Below are 20,547 nucleotides of genomic sequence, written 5' to 3'. Positions count from 1 at the left end.
GCGCACCCACTCGGGTATCCACACGCCAGGCTACACGCACCACCCCTCGGCGGGCGGTGCTGCTCAGGCCCTCCCCTTCCCGCCCCCGGGACCAGCCCCTTCCCCGCCCAGTGTCTGTGCGGCGCCAGCTGGAAGGGCCGTCTCCGGCGCAGAGAGGCTGGGCTTGCTCGGCGCAGCAGCTCCGGAGGTCGCGCTGGGCTGGGAGTGCCGGCGGGGCCGCGGCCGGGGCTATGTTGGGCAAGGATTACATGCTGGCCATCATTCTGGTCAACTGCGACGGTGTGCACGAAGGGTCCGGGTGGGAGGACCAGGAGCTGAGGGGGGACGAAGGAGCGGGAAAGGCTTTTCGGAGGCTCAAAGTCAGGGTGGTAGTGGGATACGTCTCGGTGTGAGGACCAGGTGTCAAGTGAGCCCTGATCTTTACTCGCGATGTCTTCTGGACCTCCAGCCTTTGAAACGGAGGGAGAGTTCTGACAGGCTGTTATTCTGAACTCACGAACAATATGCTCCCCCTCTTCCATCCCGTGTTTCTGTAGATGACTTGTGGGGGGACCAGAATCTGGAGGGGGAACCAGGCCTGCCCCCTGGCTGGAGGAAAATCCGCGATGCTGCTGGTACTTATTATTGGCATGTACCCAGCGGTAGCACCCAGTGGCAGCGCCCAACCTGGGAATTAGGAGATGCAGAGGACCCAGGCAAGGTAGGTGGAGCGCGAGGAGGGGACTTGGGCCCATGTCGGGACGTTGGCCTGCTATTACACTGATCTCCACTCTACAGGGGTCGGAAAGGATTTGGGGACTGCGCCCCCCGAAAGGACGATCCTTCTCCAGCCTGGAGAGCTCACTGGACCGAAGGTAAGGGACACAGCTCAGACAAAATGAGAGACTTAAGATTCTGTGGCATTCAGAAATGCAGCTGGACCCACGGTCTGATTTCCAGACCAGGTTCTGGACTCTGTCCCATGTCTTGGGCTCTGTTCTGTGTTCTTGGCTGTGTCCCATGTTCTTCACGGTGTGCTAAACTCTTGTCTGAGCTTTTTGCTCTTTTTAGTGTTTTAGTCCTGACCTAGCATGTTCTAGATCTTGGCTGTTATCTTAGGATCTGCGTGGTGGTTCTGTTCCTGATTCTAGAGTCTCTTGTTCTAGTTTGGGGCTTGGGGCCACATGATGGACCCTGCATGCTTGTGACTTTTTAATTCTATTTCTGTGTCCTGAGTTTCTCCACAAATTCTAAGCCACACTTGAAGTTAAGCAAGTTTAGCATGGCTTGGGTCCCATCCTATTCCGATCTTTATATCCGTGGTGCTGTATTCTGACTCCTGTCCCCTGTGCTGTGCTCACCAAGTAGTCATCAAATAGTGTGGGTTTTACCAGTGCACTTATGATAGGAAGTGTGTTCCTCTTACCCATGTTATGGTCTGTTCCAGTAGCCCTCTGTCTTGGTATGGTGAAGAATCCTACATCCAAAGCCTGGAGCCAGGAGCAAAGGTAGTGACTGGACCCAAGAGCTCGCCCCGGATATTGGGAGGTTCCGGGGGGTGGGAAAGGACTGAGCAGAGGTGATCAAATGTGAAGGGAGGGACTATCAGTGTGTTTGAATGTGTGAAACCTGTTGCACCTGCGGCTGTGCCCCATCTCTGTACTCCTGTCCCTTCCCCCAATCCGTCAGTGCTTTGCCGTCCGCTCTCTGGGATGGGTAGAGGTACCCGAAGAGGACCTGGCCCCTGGGAAGAGCAGTATTGCAGTTAATAACTGCATCCAGCAGCTGGCTCAGACCCGCAGCCGCAGCCAGCCTCCAGACAGTGCCTGGGGCGAGGTGAGCTGTCTGGCTCCCACAAAGGGTTGAGCCCAAGCGCCCGGGAGACGGAGTTGCCCCTGAATTACCTGCCACTAGAACACCTACCTTCATCTGAACTCTGGGCTGGGTTCTGCCTTTGGCAGGGCCAGAACATGCTGATGATCCTGAAGAAGGACGCTATGAGCCTGGTGAATCCACTGGACCACAGTTTGATCCACTGCCAGCCTCTGGTGCACATCCGTGTGTGGGGCGTGGGCAGCTCCAAGGGTCGGTGAGGACTCCTGCATTCCCCCAAGCGAGAGCTGCTTCTCCCTCCCTCTGCAGGCTGTGATTCCCCACTGATGCTGTTCCCTGGTATTTGAACCCCTGGACACAGATCCTCTGCCATGGACCCAGCACTGCCTCCCCTGCCTGGTCAAGCCCTGGTTGGGGAGGGTGGGCCCCGCTCAGCAGGGACAGACTAGGGAGAGCCCAAGAGGCTGGGCTGATTCTCTCCTGTGCTCCCACATGCTTCTGGAACAGTGACAGGTGAGTGACCACCAGGTACACTAAGCCCTACCCCTGAACTCCCTACTCTATCCGTGCCATGTCCCTGGCGTGACTCCAGTCTACTGCCGGCACTACTGACCCTCGCCCCTAACCAGCTACCCCAGCCCCATCTCTGCCTCTGCCAGGGACTTCGCTTTTGTGGCGGGTGACAAAGACAGCTGTATGCTCAAATGTCATGTATTCCGCTGTGATGTCCCTGCCAAGGCCATTGCCAGTGCCCTACATGGTCTCTGCGCCCAGGTAAGAGCCAGGCGTGGGGCAGGGAATGTAGGTAGGCGCTGAAGTTTCCAAAGTACTGGGGCAGAGTGGTATATGGCTACACTGCATTTCAGATCCTGTCAGAGCGAGTAGGGGTCAGTAATGATGGCTCTTGCTGCTCCCTGGACCCCATTTCTCCTGAAGACCTACCGCGGCAAGGTATGGGTAGCTGGGTGCCACGTTGCAGCATTGGGCTGCTTTGGTGAAAGATGCAGGGGTGGAGTGGGTGTGGTTCTGTTATTTAATACTTGTCTGGAACTGGACTTCTGAGGTGTCTGGTCCCAGGATTCCAAGCCCTGAATTGGAAGAGCATCCACGGGCTTTGTTCTACCAGCATCAGCTTTGGTCTGGGTCTGGCCCTCACGGGAAGGGGAACGAGGTCACTGGGAGAGCTCCCAGGCCAACATGGTGTGTATATTTCAGTGGAGCTGTTGGATGCGGTGAGCCAGGCTGCTCAGAAGTATGAGGCACTGTACATTGGGACCCTGCCAGTCCCCAAAGCCATGGGTGAGGACTGAGGGCAGGATTGGGGGGTGTGTGGATGGGGCTATGTAATGCAAAAGGAAGGTGGGTGACATGGGGTCCACCACCATGTCCCAGAGTCCTCCCAGGGCCTTGTATGCATGGTCTGCCAAATACCAGTCTTCCTAGGGTGGAATGCTAGGCCCAGCCTCAGCCACCCCTTTCCCATCTCTGAATTCCAAGTCAGTAAGAGGGTCTTAAGCATTGCCCACTGATCCTTTCTTTCTTCACACCTGGGAGATACCATTGTGGGCATGTCACCCCAGGCATGGACGTGCTGAACGAGGCCATTGGTACCCTCACCGTCCGGGGGGACCGGAGCACCTGGGTGCCTGCCATGATCAGTGTATCTGATTCTCTCATGACTGCACATCCCATTCAGGTACCAGCAGAGGGTGAACTTAGGGTGGAGGAGGGGTGGTGAGCAGGGCTGCTGAGGGGTCATTGCTTGCTGCTGGAAGAGGTCAGGGGATCCGGCTTGCCAGTGACTAGCCCTGGTGTGGGCAGGCAGAGGCCCGTGCAGAGGAGGAACCACTGTGGCAATGCCCTGTGCGCCTCGTGACCTTCATTGGTGTTGGCCGTGACCCACACACCTTCGGCCTCATCGCCGACCTGGGCCATCAGAGTTTCCAGTGTGCAGCCTTCTGGTGCCAGCCCCATGCCGGGGGACTCTCCGAAGCTGTGCAGGCTGCCTGTATGGTGAGTAGGGGTGGGAACAGGCAGGTGGGATTGCCCTGTGGCTGCTCTGTGTGGTTGAGTCACACTCAGGCCTGGCAGCCCCTCCGGAGATCACAAACCAGTAACCCCAGGGCTGACTCTGGTTCACTAGTATTTGGGCCCTTATGTTTTTAGGACATTTTCTTTAGTTGCCAATCTTTAAAAACTAGTAGGACATTTCACATAGTAATTGTTATTCTCACTTTTTAAAAAATATCAGGGGCTCCAACACTGGGTTCACATGGATAAGTTTCAGCATGCCACTGGAGTTGTGTGTAGGCTATACATGACAGGAAGGGCGTTGTCTTTCCTGCAGGTCTCATTTAGGTTATTGCCTGGCGTCCATGGGCATTTGAGTGTGGGATACCTAAACTCTGTTAGTTCACTCATCATTCAATAAATGGTGCCTGCAGGTACCAGGCCTCATATTTGACCCTCGGGATTCAGGTCTGGAGAGCACAGCTTTTGCCTTCATAAAATACTTGAGCTGCTGCAGAGACAGACCAGAGAGAAGGACACACGAGATGATGGAGGAGATGGCCCCTTCAGGGGTCAGGAATGCTACCTCTAAGAGGTGATGGACAATAGGAGTTAAAGATCCAAGGAAACAGTAGACCAGGTTGGGGGGGGGCAGATGTGCCAGGCAGAGAGAACCTCAGTTGTGAAGGTGAGAGAGATCTTAATGGGTTAGAGTATGTAAGGGAGCCAAGGGATGGAGTGGAAGATGAAGGCCAAAAGAATGGCAGAAACCAGGTCATAGAGGACCTTATAGGTCAGGACAGTGAGTATTTTATCCCAAGGCCCTAGGAACCATTGAACAATATTCAGCGGGACAGTGAAGTCATGTTTGTGGATTAGGATGACTCACTACAGTGTAGGGTGGATAAAAGACTGGGAGGGCACAAGGAGGCTAGAAAGGCCAGTTAGCCCCTTTGACTAGTTCCGACTGGAGATAACTGGTGCAGCTGCAGTGGGACTGGAGCGTTGGTTGTAGATGCTCCCTGTGAGTAGTGAATGTGCCCTGCTAGGGACCAGTCTACACCACTGAGAGATGGAAGAGAGGCAGCCAAGTGGTAGGCTCTGCAGTGTGACAACACTGAGTTTGAATGCTGATTCTACCACTTTCTGGCCGTGTGACCTTGGTAAAGTCATTCATCTGTTCTCTGAATCTTATGTCCTCATTTGTAAAATGGAGAAAACACACCTCATAAATAACCAGATTAAGCTGCATTGTACAAAACACTCACCGCAGTGTCCAGCCCTTCTTAAGTACTCAGTAAATGTTGAATTTTATGTTTTTGTTAATGAGCTACCTGGGAATGCTGTGGGAACTCCAGCTGTGGCCAACGACCAGCCTTGTATCACAGAAGTCTTGGCCAGTTCTGTGTGCTGCAGAGGCTTTCAGGGGACAGAAAGTAGCTGGATCTTCACATTCCCCTTCTCCCTAGGTTCAGTACCAGAAGTGTCTTGTGGCCTCTGCAGCTCGAGGCAAGGCCTGGGGTGCTCAGGCCCGTGCCCGCCTGCGGCTCAAGCGGACCAGCTCCATGGACTCCCCAGGAGGCCCCCCACCACTCCCCCTGCTCAAAGGAGGGGTTGGGGGTGCAGGAGCAGCACCTCGAAAGCGGGGTGTCTTCTCTTTTCTTGAGGCCTTCAGGCTGAAACCTTCTCTGCTCCATATGTCCTAAATTGACCTGGGAGGGCTGGGGAAGGAGGCTCTGGGTCCATGCCCAACTCTTGACCCCTTCATTCCCCAGGGGCCTGCAGCCTCTTACCTCTTGGAGCCTTCTCTGCCTGCCCCTCCTGTCTTTGCCTACCCTCTGTTCCCCGTCTATTGTTTATATGGATGACTGGGAGGCCCTGGACCACAGTCGAGGCCCCTGGCTTCCTTTTTCTGGGTCCTTGTGTTCCTTGCCCTTGTCCAGCCCTTGACAGTTGGCTCTACCTCAGCAACACTTTATAGCAAAATCAGTGCAAATAAAAATCCTTCAGTGACCTCACTAGGTGTGGCTATATTGGGCGTGGGACAGGGTTGGGAGGCTAATAACCTATATGTAGTGAGTTTCTTGCTGTCTGTGCTTGGTGTGATGGAAATCTGACTTCATTCAACAACTATACTTGCTCCAGGCACTAAACTAGCCACTGGGACACACTAGTCAGGAGTCCCACCTTATGGGGCTATTAGAGAGGAGACAAATCAAACAATATTGAAGCTATTAAGTAGTACAACGAGGAAATCGCCAAGGCTTGTGGGAGCTCAGGTGAAGCTCTTAACCTGTCTTGAGGCATTATCGAAGGCTTCCTCAAGAATTGACGTCTAAGCCGATTACTGAGGGAAGATTAATACTAGTGACTGCGCCTACAGAAATACGTGGAGATTTTGAGGGCAGTGGGCAGAGGTGAGGCCCCTGGAAGTTGACCTGGCTAGATCAGAGAGTCATTTGCGGGGCAGGGCTTTCTGGCGATTTGAACTTAATTCTTAGAGAACTGGGAGAGATTTGCTCCGGAGAGGATGAAGGCTCCTGCGGCATTGGCTCCGAGAAAACAGCGTCGTTGGTGCCCGGGGCCCGGGGCCCCGATGGCTCATTAACTGCAGGAGATTTCGAGTTCCTTAGGGAGTTGGCACAGGGCTCCACAGCGTCAACCCGCAAGGGTTCCAGACAGTCGGCGCCCGCGAGCTGCCGCCCCGGAAATGACGTGTTGCCTCGCTGGCCGTGCGGAAGTGGAGATGGCGGAGCTCTACGTGAAGCCGGGTGAGCGCGGGAGACGGGGCGCTGGGTCTTCGCCCCCGGCTCAGACTGGGGGCGGTAACGCCGTAGCTGGCGGACCCTGTGCCTTCCTCAGCCTCAGTGTAAACTGCGGATGCAGTTCCGTCTGGCTTCAAACGTCCTGTCTCCTCCCCAGGCAACAAGGAGCGTGGATGGAACGACCCCCCGCAGTTCTCCTACGGGCTGCAGACCCAGACTGGCGGACCCAAGCGCACGCCGCTCACCAAGAGGGTTGCAGCCCCGCAGGATGGATCCCCCAGAGGTGCGTGGGCTCTGTGCGCGGAGACCGGCAGTGAATGGGCGGTGCCAGGGGTAAGCCTTTCTGAAGGGCGTTTCCGAGAATTCCATAAAAGCAGTTTGGAGCCCCAGTAAGGGTTGGTGGCAGGCAGGCGCTTTTCTGAGCTCCATGGCTACTGCTCAGGTTAGTAACACTTTTTTTTTTTTAAAGGACTCATCTTGGGTGGTCCAGTCCAGACTTATGGGTTTTAATATCGTTTTTATTCCCAAAGTATTTTCCAGTTTTGTTTCCGACCTAAATCTTCCTCGACCCCATAGTGGTGTATTTGTTCTGCTTCTTCACTTAGATATGTAATAAGCATCTTTGATTTAACGTGGTATTAATTCAGTCAGTATTATTGAGCACCCACCAAGAGCCAAGCGCTGTTGGAGATGTAGTAGTGATTCGGTAACTAAATTAGGTGTCTGAGCAGCCGGCTGACAGCCTGAAATCATGATTAGAAGCCAGGCATGCAAAGATGAGGTGCAGTATTCCAAGCAAGCAAACGCTAGTGCAAAGACCCTGAGTTGACAGCAAGTTTGGAGAAACTAAAATATGCAGTGCTAGAGTATAGTGATTTTTGTAAACCAGAATAAGGAATTTTCATTTTGATCTTTGTAAAGTAGGAAACCGCTGAAAACTTTAGAGAAGGGTGCCTTTTCTGCAGAGAATTGTTCAGACCAGTAAGTGGGCTGTTGCCCCTAGATAGGAAACTCAGGGTCATTTTTTAAGCTGCACAGAATGATAGAAGATGGAGTTTCTTAACCTCAGGACAACGTGATTCTTTGTACTGGGGGCAGGGCTGTCCTGTGCATTGTAAGATACCCGACCTCTACTCAGTAGATAACAGTAGTACCCACTCAGTTATGACAGCCAAAAATGTCTCCAGTCATTTCTTCGGCGGGGGGGGGGGGGGGGGGGAGGCCTCTCCCCACATGGGAATCACTAACTGATTTAGGTCTTTTTTTTTTTTTTTTTTTTTTTTTTTACCCCTTTTGAAGATTTATTTATTTGAAAGGGAGAGTTACAGTGAGAAGGGTAAAGACAGCATCCATACTCTACTCTTCAAATGGCCACTGGCTGAAGCCAGGAGTCTGGAACTCCATCCAGGTCTTCCATGTGGATGGCAGGGACCCAAGCACTCTGGCCATCTGCTTTGTTCCAGGGAGCTGGATCTGAATTGGAGCATCCGGGACTCAAACCAGTGCCTATATGGGATGCTGGCATCACAGGCAGCAGCCTAAGTTGCTGCGCCACATTGCCAGTCCCTGATTTGCATCTTAAAAAGATCACTGTGTCTGCTCTGTGGAAAATGAGATTTTAGGGGCAATGTAAAGGTAAATTAATAGGATACTACAGTAATATGGGCAAGTTAAAACAAAAAAACACAAAACTTTCTTTTGAGGCTGAAAGAGACAGACCAAGTTCCCATCAGCTGATTCACTCCCCAAATGCCCACAGAAGGTTGGGGCTGGGTCAGCCTGAAGCTGGGAAAGAGGAACTCATTCCAGGTCTCCCATGTGGGTGAGACTCAGTTACTTGAGCCATTATCACTGTTTCCCAGGATTTACAGCGGCAAGAAGTTGGAATCAAGACCTAGAACTAGGAGTGGAACCCAGGCACTCCGATTAGGGATGTCATAAAGTCATGAGTCAACAGTGAAGAATGCTACTGAGTGGACATGTAGGATAGACAAGGGACCCCGCAATCACTGGTAACCTTAACAGAGCAGTCTCTGTGCAGCTGGAACGGGCTGATGACAGTGTGAAGCAGAGTGACTATGAATGGCTCATTGAAGAAGTTCTGTGAAGCAGAGATGAGAAATGGGGCAGAAAGTGAAGGGGAGCTGTTTCTGATAGTACTGTATGTACTACAGCATCTGTGCTGACTCATGGGATGATTCAGTAGAGAGGGAGTACCGATGATGGAGGAGAAAAGGGAAAACTGCTGGAGGAAAGCCCAAAGATGAGAGGCTGGGATGCAGAGTACAGCTGCACAGATGGCTTTTAACAGGAGCAGGAACCATTCGTGTCTCTCTCTCTCTCTCTCTTTTTTTTAAAGGCTTATTTTTGTATTTGAAAAGCAGAGTTAGAGAGGGAGAGATGGAGAAATAGATTTCCATCTGCTAGTTCACTCCCCAGTGGCTGGGGCTAGGCTGATCCGAAACCAGGAGCCAGGAGCTTCTTCCAGGTCTCCCATGTGGGTTCAGGGGCCCAAGAACTTGGACCATCTTCCACTGTTTCCCCAGGCATGTTAGCAGGAAGCTGGATGGGCAATGGAGCAGCTGGGACTCAAATTGGCAACCACATGGGATGCTGGCTGGCACCACAGGGAGCATGGCTTTACTCGCAACACCACAGCGCCGGCCCCTTCATCTATTATAGAAGGAAGGAAAGTGACCACATATGCGGGTGAATTAGAACAGGTGGTGGGAAGATGATTGAGTTCCTGTTTAATGAACTCTTTTCTCAATGAAATATGAGGCATATTCTCTTAATAAATACGAGGAAGCAGAGAGACAATAGAGAAAGGGGAAGGTAGAAAGTCTAGAGGAAATGTGAAAATAGTTGTCCTGAAGAATGGACTACCCAGTGTTCAGTACATTCTAAAATCTGTAGCCATGTAGCATAACTATCTACATAGTTGTATTTTTCTTCCCAGGTACAGGCAAGTTGGGTTTAACCAGAAAAGTGGTACAGTGGGAGGACGTAAAGGAGACAAAAGAATTTATAAGGGAATGATTTTATACACCATGAAGTCTGAGTAGCTGGGCTGGAAGAGCAGGGAGGGGAGATCAGACTTCCGAGGTGATAGTGCATTGTGAATAAGGCAGAGGGGCATGAGAAGCGGTAGTAGGAGGGACAAACATGATCACTGGAGGTGAAGCGCTCAGATACCCGAGAAACCAAATGATTGACAAATTAATCATCCTTGTTGATGCCGATGCTTAAAAGTACTCTTGGTTTTTTCTCTCCCAGTGGTTTGCATTATTAAAATCAGAAATCAAGTAATCTTGACTACTCTTCCTTACTTCCACCCCACCAAAGTCCTACTGCTGTCTGTTCCTAAATCAGTCTCAGACCAGTCCATTTTCCATCAGCTAGTCTTGCAGCCTACTCCAGGACAGCATCTTCTTTCCTGAGCTACTTTATTAACCACTCACCTGGTGTACCTGCCTCCATTTCTGACCTGTTCTCATCAGTTTTTCATAGAGCACATGTCTTCAGTAAGTCGGGTCATACCACCCTCTGCTTTTATAAATCTTCAGTGCCTTCCTGTTACTGTTAGGCTCAAGACAAAACTTGAAGGCCCTGCAGGGTCTGGATCCCTGCTTACCTCTCCAGTGACAGCAGATAAAACTTGCTTCAGGGTTAATAATTTCCAGACACAGAAGCCTCATTTCTGTCCCCTGACAAGTCTTCCTGCCTCTTGGGAACTGCCCTTCATCTAGTACGTATTCCTTCAGTTTTTTACAGTGACATCTCTCTCCTCCATTAGCTCTCAATAAAACCAGCTAGCTTTGTGATTACTTTTTGCTATACACAAATCTAGCAGCTCTACCTGTATTCCTTATATTCACTGCAACCCTGTGGAATAGTGCTGTTACAGTAATATGCCCATTTTAAGCAGAACACAAGCTCAGAGGAAAAATAACTTGCTGAAAGTCACATAGTAGGTGAGCAGGATAAACTTAAATGTTACCTCAGAAGGTCTTCCTTGAAAATTTAGTCTAGATAGGTCCCCCGTTTCTCTTCATCACATATCACATCATTTTTATTTTTTTATGACGTAACATAATTTAGTAATTTACCCTCCTCTAAGATTATAAATTCTCTGAGGTCAGGAACATAATCTGTGATGGTTTACCATCTGTGGTGCCTACCACATTGTCTAGCATAGAGACCTGATAAATATACATTGTGTGTGTATGAATGAGTTGTGCCAGTGAATTTATTCTGTATTGTTTGATCCTACTTTACCTTTCAGTCCCCACATCAGAGCTATCTCCGGGGCATCCCCCAGTTGGGCCTCCACCTCCGAGTAAGGCTCCCGGGCCTCCACCTGTGGAGAGCTGTCCTTCCTCTTGTGTGGTGCCCACAAGTTCCCCAGTCATTGAGCCTGAGGCCCTGTTGGAGGATGTGCTGAGACCTTTGGAACAGGCACTGAAGGACTGTCATGGCCACACAAGGGTAAGCCCTGGCATTCCAAGTGGTACAGAGGGTTCCCATCCATAGGCAGACGCCTGTAAACAAGGGCTCTTCATTCTTTCAGTTATAGACTTCTGCAGAATCTGGTAAGCTCTGTCCAGAAAAATGTACACAGGATTCAAGGGTTCACTGGACTTCCAGAAACCAATTAGTGGAAGAGGCTGTAAGAATTCAGTTTCCATTAATGAACCAATTAACAACCGGATAATCTGTACCTCTAGGCCATACATAGCATACTGTTGATTCTATGCTTGGGTACTTCCTATCTATAGTGTTTCCCTAGATTCTCTGGAGGCAAGGGATACGTGGAAGTAATGCAGTAATTTCAAGTTTTTCAGCTTTTAGTTTTCTTAATTGTAAAGTAACAAATGAATTTTTGGGGACCTGAAAAACCCCTGAAATTAAAAAATTTTAATCATACATGCAGTTTTTGGCAGGGGGAGGAAATCCATAGGTTTTATTAGGTTCTTAGTGGGAGCCTCTAACCTTTGGATAAAGAACCACATTCTAAGGTCTAAATGTAAATTTCCTGGGCCAGAGAAAGCAGGTCCTTTTTCTAGTGATAGCTTCCCTCTCTGTTGGTCTGGCAACACTGACTCCAAGGGCATTCTGTCTCTCAGAAGCAGCTATGTGATGACATCAGCCGACGCCTGGTACTGCTACGGGAACAGTGGGCTGGAGGGAAGCTGTCAGTGCCGGTAAAGAAGAGGATGGCTCTGCTGGTGCAAGGTATGGGTGGGTTCTTTGACACAGCCTAAGTGTTTTGTTTTGTCTTGCCATGGCTGATTGAGCTGGAACAGGTGCTGACATTTTGGCTGATTGGGATGGGAGGCATGAAGTCTGTCTTCTATCCCACATAGTTTGCTCAATCCCTGTCTCCTCTTTAGAGCTTTCAAGCCGCCAGTGGGATGCAGCAGATGACATCCACCGCTCACTCATGGTTGACCATGTGACTGAAGTCAGTCAGTGGATGGTGGGAGTTAAAAGATTAATTGCAGAAAAAAGGAGTTTATCTTCAGAGGAGGCTGCCAAAGAAGAGAAATCAGCAGCTGCAACCGAGAATGAGACCATGTCAGGCCTTCAACAAGCTCCATAATCCTGTTGGTTCCCTGAACTCACTTCACATCATCACCAATGCCTTGGTGTGGGAGGACTTCTCTCACTTGGCTCCTTCTTACCACCAGGGAGACCATCCCATGGGCCTGACCCACTTGTATGGGAAAAGGGTCCCACCTGGGTTACCTGAACATGCATTTTAATAAAAACATCTCAGTGGTGGGCCTTGGGTAGGAAACGAGCCCTTCCTATGCGAATTCTGTCCCCTCTGGTGTCCTCAAATGCCCTGCTCCCTGTGGACCCTGCAGACCTCTGTTCATTCATCACAAAGGGCCTTACTGGGCAAGACCAGATTGGTGCCTGCCTCTTTCACCAGACATCCTTTGTGGAGCAGCCCCAACTTTGATTTCATTTAAGCATGAGAACAGACTCAGACTGCTCCCCCTTTGAGGTATATTGGTGTTACAAGAGTAAGAATCAGCGAGTGGGGTTATGCAGTGTACACTGAAGAGAAAAAGACCAGATTCCTGAGGTTTGGGATTAGGACTCTGACTCGCCAAAGAAGGTACTATCTGATTTTGGGCTTCAATGTGGGTGCCACAGTTTCTTCTGAACCTTTGAGAACAAGCCTGGGTGGAAGGGGCCAGAGAGGTTTTAGTTGGACACAGTGCTGTGAGAAGAGAGAGTACAGGTTTTCAGTGTTGGAATGGGAGATTGGTACTTAATAGGTAGGAAGCAGAAAAGGCGTGTGAAGTAACCAGGGTGGTTGTATAGATGGGAACAGCAAATCTTTTCCAAGCGTTCAGCTTTGGAATGAATTAGGGAGGTCAGAGGCGGCCCAGTTCTATGAAGACTGCTTCCTAGAAAGACAGGAACAGCTCTTGACAAGCATAGGCTATTACTGTTTATGGCTTGGCAGTTCTTGTAGTTTGCTCTCAGAACCTTCCTTGGCTCTAATTGTTGCCAGTAGGCCTAATGGAACCTGGGAAAGAACCTGGTGACAGTTAGGAATGTCAGCATTGAGAACACTGGAGCCAAGACATTTCTTTGAATGTTTACTAAGCAGACAGAGGTGACATACTCCATCCCACAGTCCCAGCCTCTAAGCTTAGAGGGATGGGGGTTGGGCGGAGTACCTACAGACCAAAGACAAAGTAGAGCTAAGGGCTTGGCAAATTGCCCACTCTTATCCCTGGTCTAGCTGCCTCTTAACTAAGAGGCCCAGAAGCAACAAGTCACTCCCTTCCAGATCAGATGAGGCCAGCTGGCCTTTGGATACCCCAGAAAGAGGTGGTGGCAGCAGCGGCACGAGGGATCCCTCTATAACTCCACACACAGGGTTCATCTGCACTGGATTAGTTGTCCATTTCAAATTGTGCGTCATCTGGAGAGAGAAAAAGCAGGACTCGTTGCTGGTCAGGTTGTGCAGAAACCCCGCTTGGAGTTCAATACCCATTGTACTTCAAGGGCATCTGAACTCAAGAGCTGGGGGCATTTCTTAATATTAGGTCCTGCTTTCCTTACCGAGTATCTCTTCCTCTGTCTCCTTCTGCTCCTTCAGCTCCTCTAGCTTGAAGGGTGGGGCTGTTGGAGGAGTTGTGACCCCGGGAATCTGAGGGAGGCAGCAAGGGGGTGTCCGGGCAATGGGTGAGTTCTTGCACTCCAGCAGGAACTTTCGGTCGTAGATGGTCCTGGTGCCTGTTAAGGGGTAGGGTCTCAGGTAAGAGTCAGGAGACTGGGTACAGACGTCACTGGGACCCAAAAGGCTTTGGAGAATGGAGGTAGGGGGTATGTGCCCATGTTACCCTTTGTATCAAAGACCACCTGCTCTGCAATGCTAGGATCTCAGCTGACAAGAAGCATTCACTTAAAGACTTTTGGGCCTACCCCAGATGTGGTAAGTACCATACAGCAAGTGAGGCATTCCAGATGGTCAGGGCAGGGGCTTTATGTTTGGGGGAGCTTCAGGTCTTGGCTCAAAGAAGAGCACCAAACACAGAGCCTGGGCACTTAAGGGTGCTCCTCTACCTCTCCAGAACTTCCTTGTTTGACCATTCAGCTTCAGCTGGATTAAGAAATGAAGGGTTTCACTCAGTGCCCCAGGGACATGCTGTTCTTATCTGGACTTCTCCCAATTCCTGTAAGCCTCAGCCTGCAGAAACTTCGTCTTGGCCCTCAGTGTTCCCAAAGGGCCCTGCCCAGGTCTCACCCCTCCCCTGTGCCTCCAGGTGGCAGCAACCCCTGGGATCAGGAGCCCAGCAGCTTGTGATCCCAGGCTGCTCGCCCAACCAAACAACCACTGCACATCTTTGAAGCTTTTACCCCCAGCTTCCAGACCTGATGCTCTCTGCTAAGGCCTTCAGGAGGACCCGGAGTTTGCCTGAGGTGCCCAGAATCCAAGCCAGAGAGGAATCATAGCCCAGTTATCAGGAAGCTGGGCTCAAGGCATTGTTAAATCACTTGAGGTTTATGGAAACTAAGCCTCAGCTTCAAATACCCTCCCTCAAAGCTGCAGCCTGCAGAGGGAACTGCAGTACTAAACACACAACTCCCCACCCCTACCCCGTGACAGCTCACACACACTGGTCTGCTGGCAGCTTGTCGACCTGGCCCGCTGACCTCCTGGGGTAGCGGCGTATAGCGTGCCCCGTGGCGTGGTGCTGTAGCAGCTGGGCAGCCAGTCCCTGCCCTCAGGAATCGGACAGTTTGTGGATGTGGACATAGAGAGCGGGAGGTTCAGGAAGGTGACCAGTTAGTGTTGTGGGCACGGAGCACGGCACTGAGTCTGAGACAGACTAGTTGAGTAAGTACCTGTGGCCACAGGCAACAACATCAGGACAACGGCATGCCCAGGGCGGGACACCTGCCATCACTCAACCTGAAAGCCCCGCCCCAGCCGGCAGGGAGCAAGTCCCTGCTGGGCCAAAACCATTTAAGGGTTGTGAGCCTCAGTCCTAGCAACTGTGGCCAGTGACTCCTGGGCCAGCGTTGGCCAACTAGCCTAAAAGTGCTGTATTAGCTGGGCTATTTACTGTTAGCCCTTTGACCTTCCCACCACAGCTAAGGAAAAGTAGGGAGCTGGCGAGGAGGGCTTGGTCTTTAGTTAAAAATAAAGGTCAGACAGTCTAGCTTTGGAGGTGTTTTTTTGATGTCAGTACAGTGATATGACAGGCAGGAAAGAAGTGGTGGGAGAGTTAAGTCTAGTACCCATGTACAGTAAAAACATTTCAGCTTCAGCCAGTGGTCCTGTTTGGCTTCCTCAAAATCAGCACTGCTCCCCCTCCCAACCCAAACTTACATACAGAATAGAATCCTTGACTGCACTCATTTATGAAAATCAGCTCTGGCTTCATCAGATTCTCCTTTAGCTCTAATTTCTTTCTTTCTTTCTTTTTTTAGCTGTAATTTCTTCACTCATTTGTTTTAAAAAAGGCATTACTGTGTATATCAGTGTTTCTCAATTTTAATGTACACATAAATCACATGCATATCTTGTTAAAATGAACATTCTGAAGCCAGCACTGTGGTGAAGTGGGTTTAAGCACATGCCTGAGATGCCAGAATCCCATATGGAGGCTGGTTCGAGACCCAGCTGCTCTACTTATGATCCAGCTCCCTGCTGATGCACCTGGGAAAGTAGTGGAAAATGGCCCATGTGCTTGGGTCCCTGCACCCACGTGGAAGACCTGAAAGAATCAGGCTCCTGGCACAACCCCAGCCACTGCAGCTATTTAGGGAGTGAACCAATGGATGGAAGATCTCTCTCCTCTCTGTAACTCTGCCTTTAAAATAAATACCTTTTTAAAAAGATGAACACTCTGATTCAGTAGGTATAAGAAAAAATTCTAAATTTTTAATGCAATCCCAGATAATGCAGATGCTACAGGTCCTCAAACACACTTCAGGTAGCAAGGCTATATTGTTAGAAAAAAGGTTTTTTGAGCCAAATGCACTTAAAGTGTCTTAATAGTATGGAAGGGTAAAGCTTTGGAAAAGACTGGACAGCCATTTATTAAAACAGCTTTTAAGCAAGGTGAAGAATTAAGTCTGTTGGGGGAAGAAGTGTGGGGTAAAGGATAGTGAGAATGAAGGTGAGAACAGCCTAGTGAAACCAGGTGGGACAAAGGGCAGTAGCTGTGGGGATGGTCAGAAGTGAATGAGATTCAGATAAACAGAGGAGGGAGGATAAGGTCACCCAATCAAGGTTGGGGGAGGTACAGGAAGATAGAGTCTCGGTAGCTGGTATACTGTATAACAGGGAAAACAAGAATAGGGGCATATCTTACAGTGGGAAATGAATAATGTTTGTGGAATATCCAGGTGGAACACAAGAAGGAGCTAGATCTATTAGTCTGAAGTTCAGGAGGGAACTCTTGGCTACTACTCCAGATTTGAGCAGTGTGAAATCCAAGAGTGCAGGAAGAGGTTACTGGGACATATCAACATTTGTTTAAGGGGTTGCAGAGGAAGAGGATTCATCAAGAGAATAAGAAAGAGGAATCAGAAATAGAACTAGGAGAGACATATCAATGATTTTCACGAAGGAACAGTGTGGAAATGGGTTTCCCTTCTACTAATCTCTATTACAAAACAGCCACAGTTACTACAATAATGACTACTGCTTGCAGCTAACTTTCCTAGACAAAGTATGTGCTACTCAAGAATGGGAAACTTGGCTGGCACCATAGCTCAATAGGCTAATCCTCCACCTGCAGCACAGGTACCCCAGGTTCTAGTCCCGGTCAGGGAGCCGGATTCTGTCCCGGTTGCCCCTCTTCCAGTCCTGCTCTCTGCTGTGGCCTGGGAAGGCAGTGGAATATGGCCCAAGTGCTTGGGCCCTGCACCCGCATGGGAGACCAGGAAAAGCACCTGGCTCCTGGCTTCAGGTCAGCACCATGCGCTGGCCGCAGCAGCCACCGAGGGGTGAACCAACGGAAAAAGGAAGACCTTTCTCTCTGTCTCTCTCACTGTCCACTAGCTGGATGAAGGACTGAGTTTAAACCAGAGACAAGATTAATTATCCATTAGAATATGTAAGCTTAAAAATAAATTAAACCCAGGCCCCACTTTCAGAGTTGTGATTAAGCATATTAGGAAATACAGTCTTGACTACCAGGACAAAACAGGAGGTAGCAAGTAATCACAAAATAGACTTGCAGTCACAAATTTCAAAATTTTCCAAATTAGGTCTTAAAGTCCAGCCTCGTGCCTTTATTGGAGGTGGTCTTAACACACTTAAGTTTCGACACAACCTTTAGCTCTCACCCATTTCCCACAGGAAATGAAGGTGAAGGAACCTGGCTTTTGGCAAAAGACCGATCATTAATAAAAAATAAAATGCAGCATTATTAGAGTCCCTTGCCCCCAGGGCAGAGTCCACTGAGAACAACGTTACAACCAGTCACATTTCTTGGTAGAAGTGCATCTTGCTAGTTAGAGAACAAAATGTTCAGCAGCAGTGTTACTCCAGGTTTATCTGTCTCTTCCTGGGTTTACAATATGGTCCAAAGGAATTAAACAGTAGGACATAACCACCTATATGAAGCACTCCTTTCTGTTTGGCTTTAAATCATAATGTGACCATATTTCCCCTTTCACAAGTTAACTCAAAACTGAGGATGGCCCACTTGTACACTACTTTTGAGGTTGGGACAAGGATTTGGCCAGAACCTACGCAAACAGATGGAAACCAAAGTCTCAAGTCCTGAGATTTCTTACCTCTGGTTAGGAGAGGCCACCATTGGCTGTCCAACTCTCTTCTTCGGCCTGGTTAGCTGAGGTGATGGGATTTCCCCTTTGAGAGCAGGGACTGAAGGAAGCAGACTGGCCTATAAAAGGGCAAGTCAGCACACTGTAGCCACAACAGGTTTAAAGGGTCTTAAAACATCAATAATTTTGTTGGTGGTGGAATTTTATTACATTGAACAGTACTTGAAGTGGGTCCAGAAACCTTGATGTTATAGATTTATTCGTGAAAGAGCCATTACTCTCACAGGGTGTGATTGTGCCTTAGAAGGATGTTTCTTAATGGCTTGAGGGCTCCCTATGGATTATGCAAGGTTTTCTTCTGCCTCCACTAAAATCTCAAATACTCTCCCCTATAGTAGCAGGCCTTTTGATTGCATGTTAGAACCAATAATAAGGGCTCTCAAACCTCTGCACTGCAAACATTCTAATTCCCTTTTTTTATATTCTCACTCACAAACACAAGAAAACCTGCATTAGAACTAGAAACTCCATTTTGAGTTAATTTAAGTTCAATCTCATTTTCAGATTAAGAAAGTGAAGGTCACAAAGATGAAATTATTTGCCTAAGGTCATATAGCTTTAAGTGTTAGAAATGAAGACAGAATGTCAACTTCTGACTCTTGTTCATTGTACCCATGCTACCTCCCCCATATCCCTTGTGTATTTTGTAAGTAACCAAGTTCTTACCTGAGCTAGGTTTTATCCAATGTTCAGGTTGGTAAAATAGCAATACAGTAATGCCAGGAGAGGTAGGCAGAGGAAGAAGAGATTTTATCAGGCGAAATGGGGTTGGGAGTAGGCTACTGGGATCCAAATACAAAGAAAAGAAGGCAGTGCTGGTAAGAGGAAAGAGAGGAGGGTATCCTAAAGAACTACCTCCAACTGCATAACTCCTGTTTCCTCCTGATTCTCCCAGGTTTCTCATAACTGCCTTTTTGTTTTTCTTTATGTGTTCTAGTTCTTAACCTGAGATAAAATTTCTCATTCTACTGTCCTCAAGGTACAGAATACAGATATACAGGGCTCCTCCAGACAATTCAAATATATTGTAGATAGTTCAGACAAAACATACATCTCACTGAATTCATTTACTTCATATTTTTTCTCACTACTATATATTTCTTTAATTTTTTCTTTATTTTGCTAATTTTAGGTGGTATTTTTTGTTAGTGGTAAGTGGAAACAGCAATATTATGTACATGATTGAAGGGGTCTTCTGTTGCTGCCACTAAGGTGAGGGGACCTCTGGAGACTGCCTGATATGGTCATTGACCACCCAAAGGCAGTAGCTTCTACACCAGTGATAACTTTCCAAATCTACTAAAAATACAAAATAAGAATTGCACTTGAGGAAGCTCTCTCATATTTTAAACTGATATGGAAAACAAAAAGACCAGCTTATGTCTAACAAGAACAAACACAGTGTGAATGATCTGCCTTTAGGACTTGGGCAGAGAAAACTAAGAATTCCTATTGGTAGAAGTAGAAAAGTGCTACCTGCACGGTTCTACCCACAGTTACTACCCTTTTTCTGTGTATCCTCCTTTGCTTTGATATTTTTGGCTTTTTAATCAACCCCATTTTCTTTTTTATATTGTGTATATCTAAGACCAGGAGATATTCAAACATGGACAAGTTGATGAATGTGCTTTTCAATGGAATAATTTTCTATTGCATCAGATTCTTGGCATAGCCTATGATTTGGTCAAGACAACCCATTTCACTGTTCCTATTTTTAGTTTGTTGAACATACTGTCTCTTTTCTACTCATACTAAGCCCAGAATTAGTCACATATTTATAAACATTACTCAGCTGATTCAACAATACAACAGGCTAACAGTAGTCATTCCTCTTTATGTCTCAACTAAAACACCTATAACAAGATCAGTATTTTAGAAAAAAGACTCAGGAAACAGGAGATAGCATTGTGACATGGTGGGTTAAGCTGCTGGCCACAGCACTAGCACCCAGTATGGGGCTCCAGTTCAAGTCTCGGCTGTTCCACTTATGCTCCAGCTCCCTGCTAATGTGCCTGGGAAAGCAGTAGAAGGTGGCCCCAAGTGTTTGGGTTCCTGTGCCCATGTGAGAGACCTGGAAGAAGCTCCTGGTTCCTAGTTTTGGCCTGGCCTAGCATTGGCTGTTGTGGCCATTTTGGGAGTGAACCAGTGGATGGAAGACCTCTCTCTCTCTGTCTTTCCCCCTCTCTGTCTCTCTGTAATTCTGCCTTTCAAATAAATAAAATAATAATAAATCTTAAAAAAACCTCAGGAAACACAAAAAGAACTAGAAATTGATGATTTAGGTGTCCTCAAGTTTGTTCAGTGTAAACTGATTGAATCCAGCTGTTCTTATTGACATACTCTTGGATCCATAAAGAGTGAAAACTATCAATGGCTTATCTGCTAAATTCAGATAAGACATATTGCCAAGGCCTGAAACTTTCTTACATGTAAAATGATACTGAAGGGAATAAGAAATGTTTAACACAGAACAGACAACTAGTTTTAAAAGAGCTCTTTCAAGTCAGTACTTAAGAATCAACTCTAAAGTATAAAATGTGAGAAACCTGTTGCAAATACAGTTTTAACAATCAATATGATTGTGGATTGGGCAGTTATCTTCATGACCACTGAAAGGATCACACCCCAC

General features: G+C 48.3%; 3 protein-coding genes across 5 annotated transcripts; 2 read left to right on the top strand and 1 right to left on the bottom strand.

Moving 5' to 3' along the window:
- Nucleotides 1–20: 20 nt before the first annotated feature.
- APBB3 (amyloid beta precursor protein binding family B member 3) lies at nucleotides 21–5,840 on the top strand. Of its 3 annotated transcripts, XM_070076205.1 has the most exons (13): nucleotides 21–279; nucleotides 537–700; nucleotides 778–854; nucleotides 1,427–1,487; nucleotides 1,669–1,815; nucleotides 1,941–2,068; nucleotides 2,320–2,325; nucleotides 2,472–2,586; nucleotides 2,679–2,763; nucleotides 3,028–3,111; nucleotides 3,393–3,508; nucleotides 3,634–3,825; nucleotides 5,292–5,840. In XM_070076205.1, the coding sequence occupies exons 1-13, from the start codon at nucleotides 231–233 to the stop codon at nucleotides 5,526–5,528; spliced, it is 1,461 nt and encodes a 486-aa protein (XP_069932306.1). In that variant the 5' UTR covers nucleotides 21–230; the 3' UTR covers nucleotides 5,529–5,840. The 3 variants fall into 3 exon arrangements, with proteins under 3 accessions (XP_069932306.1, XP_051700258.1, XP_051700257.1); XM_051844298.2 differs by lacking the exon at nucleotides 2,320–2,325 and having other exon boundaries at nucleotides 93–279; nucleotides 1,430–1,487; XM_051844297.2 differs by lacking the exon at nucleotides 2,320–2,325 and having other exon boundaries at nucleotides 93–279.
- SRA1 (steroid receptor RNA activator 1) lies at nucleotides 5,840–12,387 on the top strand. The gene is made up of 5 exons (XM_051844300.2): nucleotides 5,840–6,593; nucleotides 6,745–6,870; nucleotides 10,873–11,075; nucleotides 11,714–11,822; nucleotides 11,981–12,387. Exons 1-5 carry the CDS (start codon nucleotides 6,533–6,535, stop codon nucleotides 12,187–12,189), a joined length of 708 nt encoding a protein of 235 aa, XP_051700260.1. The 5' UTR covers nucleotides 5,840–6,532; the 3' UTR covers nucleotides 12,190–12,387.
- An 802-nt stretch (nucleotides 12,388–13,189) lies between these two features.
- On the bottom strand, nucleotides 13,190–14,939 carry EIF4EBP3 (eukaryotic translation initiation factor 4E binding protein 3). Its single transcript, NM_001204114.2, has 3 exons — nucleotides 14,769–14,939; nucleotides 13,674–13,847; nucleotides 13,190–13,533 (listed from the first exon to the last, which is right to left on the bottom strand). The coding sequence occupies exons 1-3, from the start codon at nucleotides 14,869–14,871 to the stop codon at nucleotides 13,505–13,507; spliced, it is 306 nt and encodes a 101-aa protein (NP_001191043.2). The 5' UTR covers nucleotides 14,872–14,939; the 3' UTR covers nucleotides 13,190–13,504.
- Nucleotides 14,940–20,547: the final 5,608 nt, after the last annotated feature.

Source organism: Oryctolagus cuniculus, chromosome 6 (assembly GCF_964237555.1).
Source record: "Oryctolagus cuniculus chromosome 6, mOryCun1.1, whole genome shotgun sequence".
Taxonomy (NCBI): domain Eukaryota; kingdom Metazoa; phylum Chordata; class Mammalia; order Lagomorpha; family Leporidae; genus Oryctolagus; species Oryctolagus cuniculus.
This window is presented reverse-complemented; position numbering and strand designations above follow the sequence as displayed.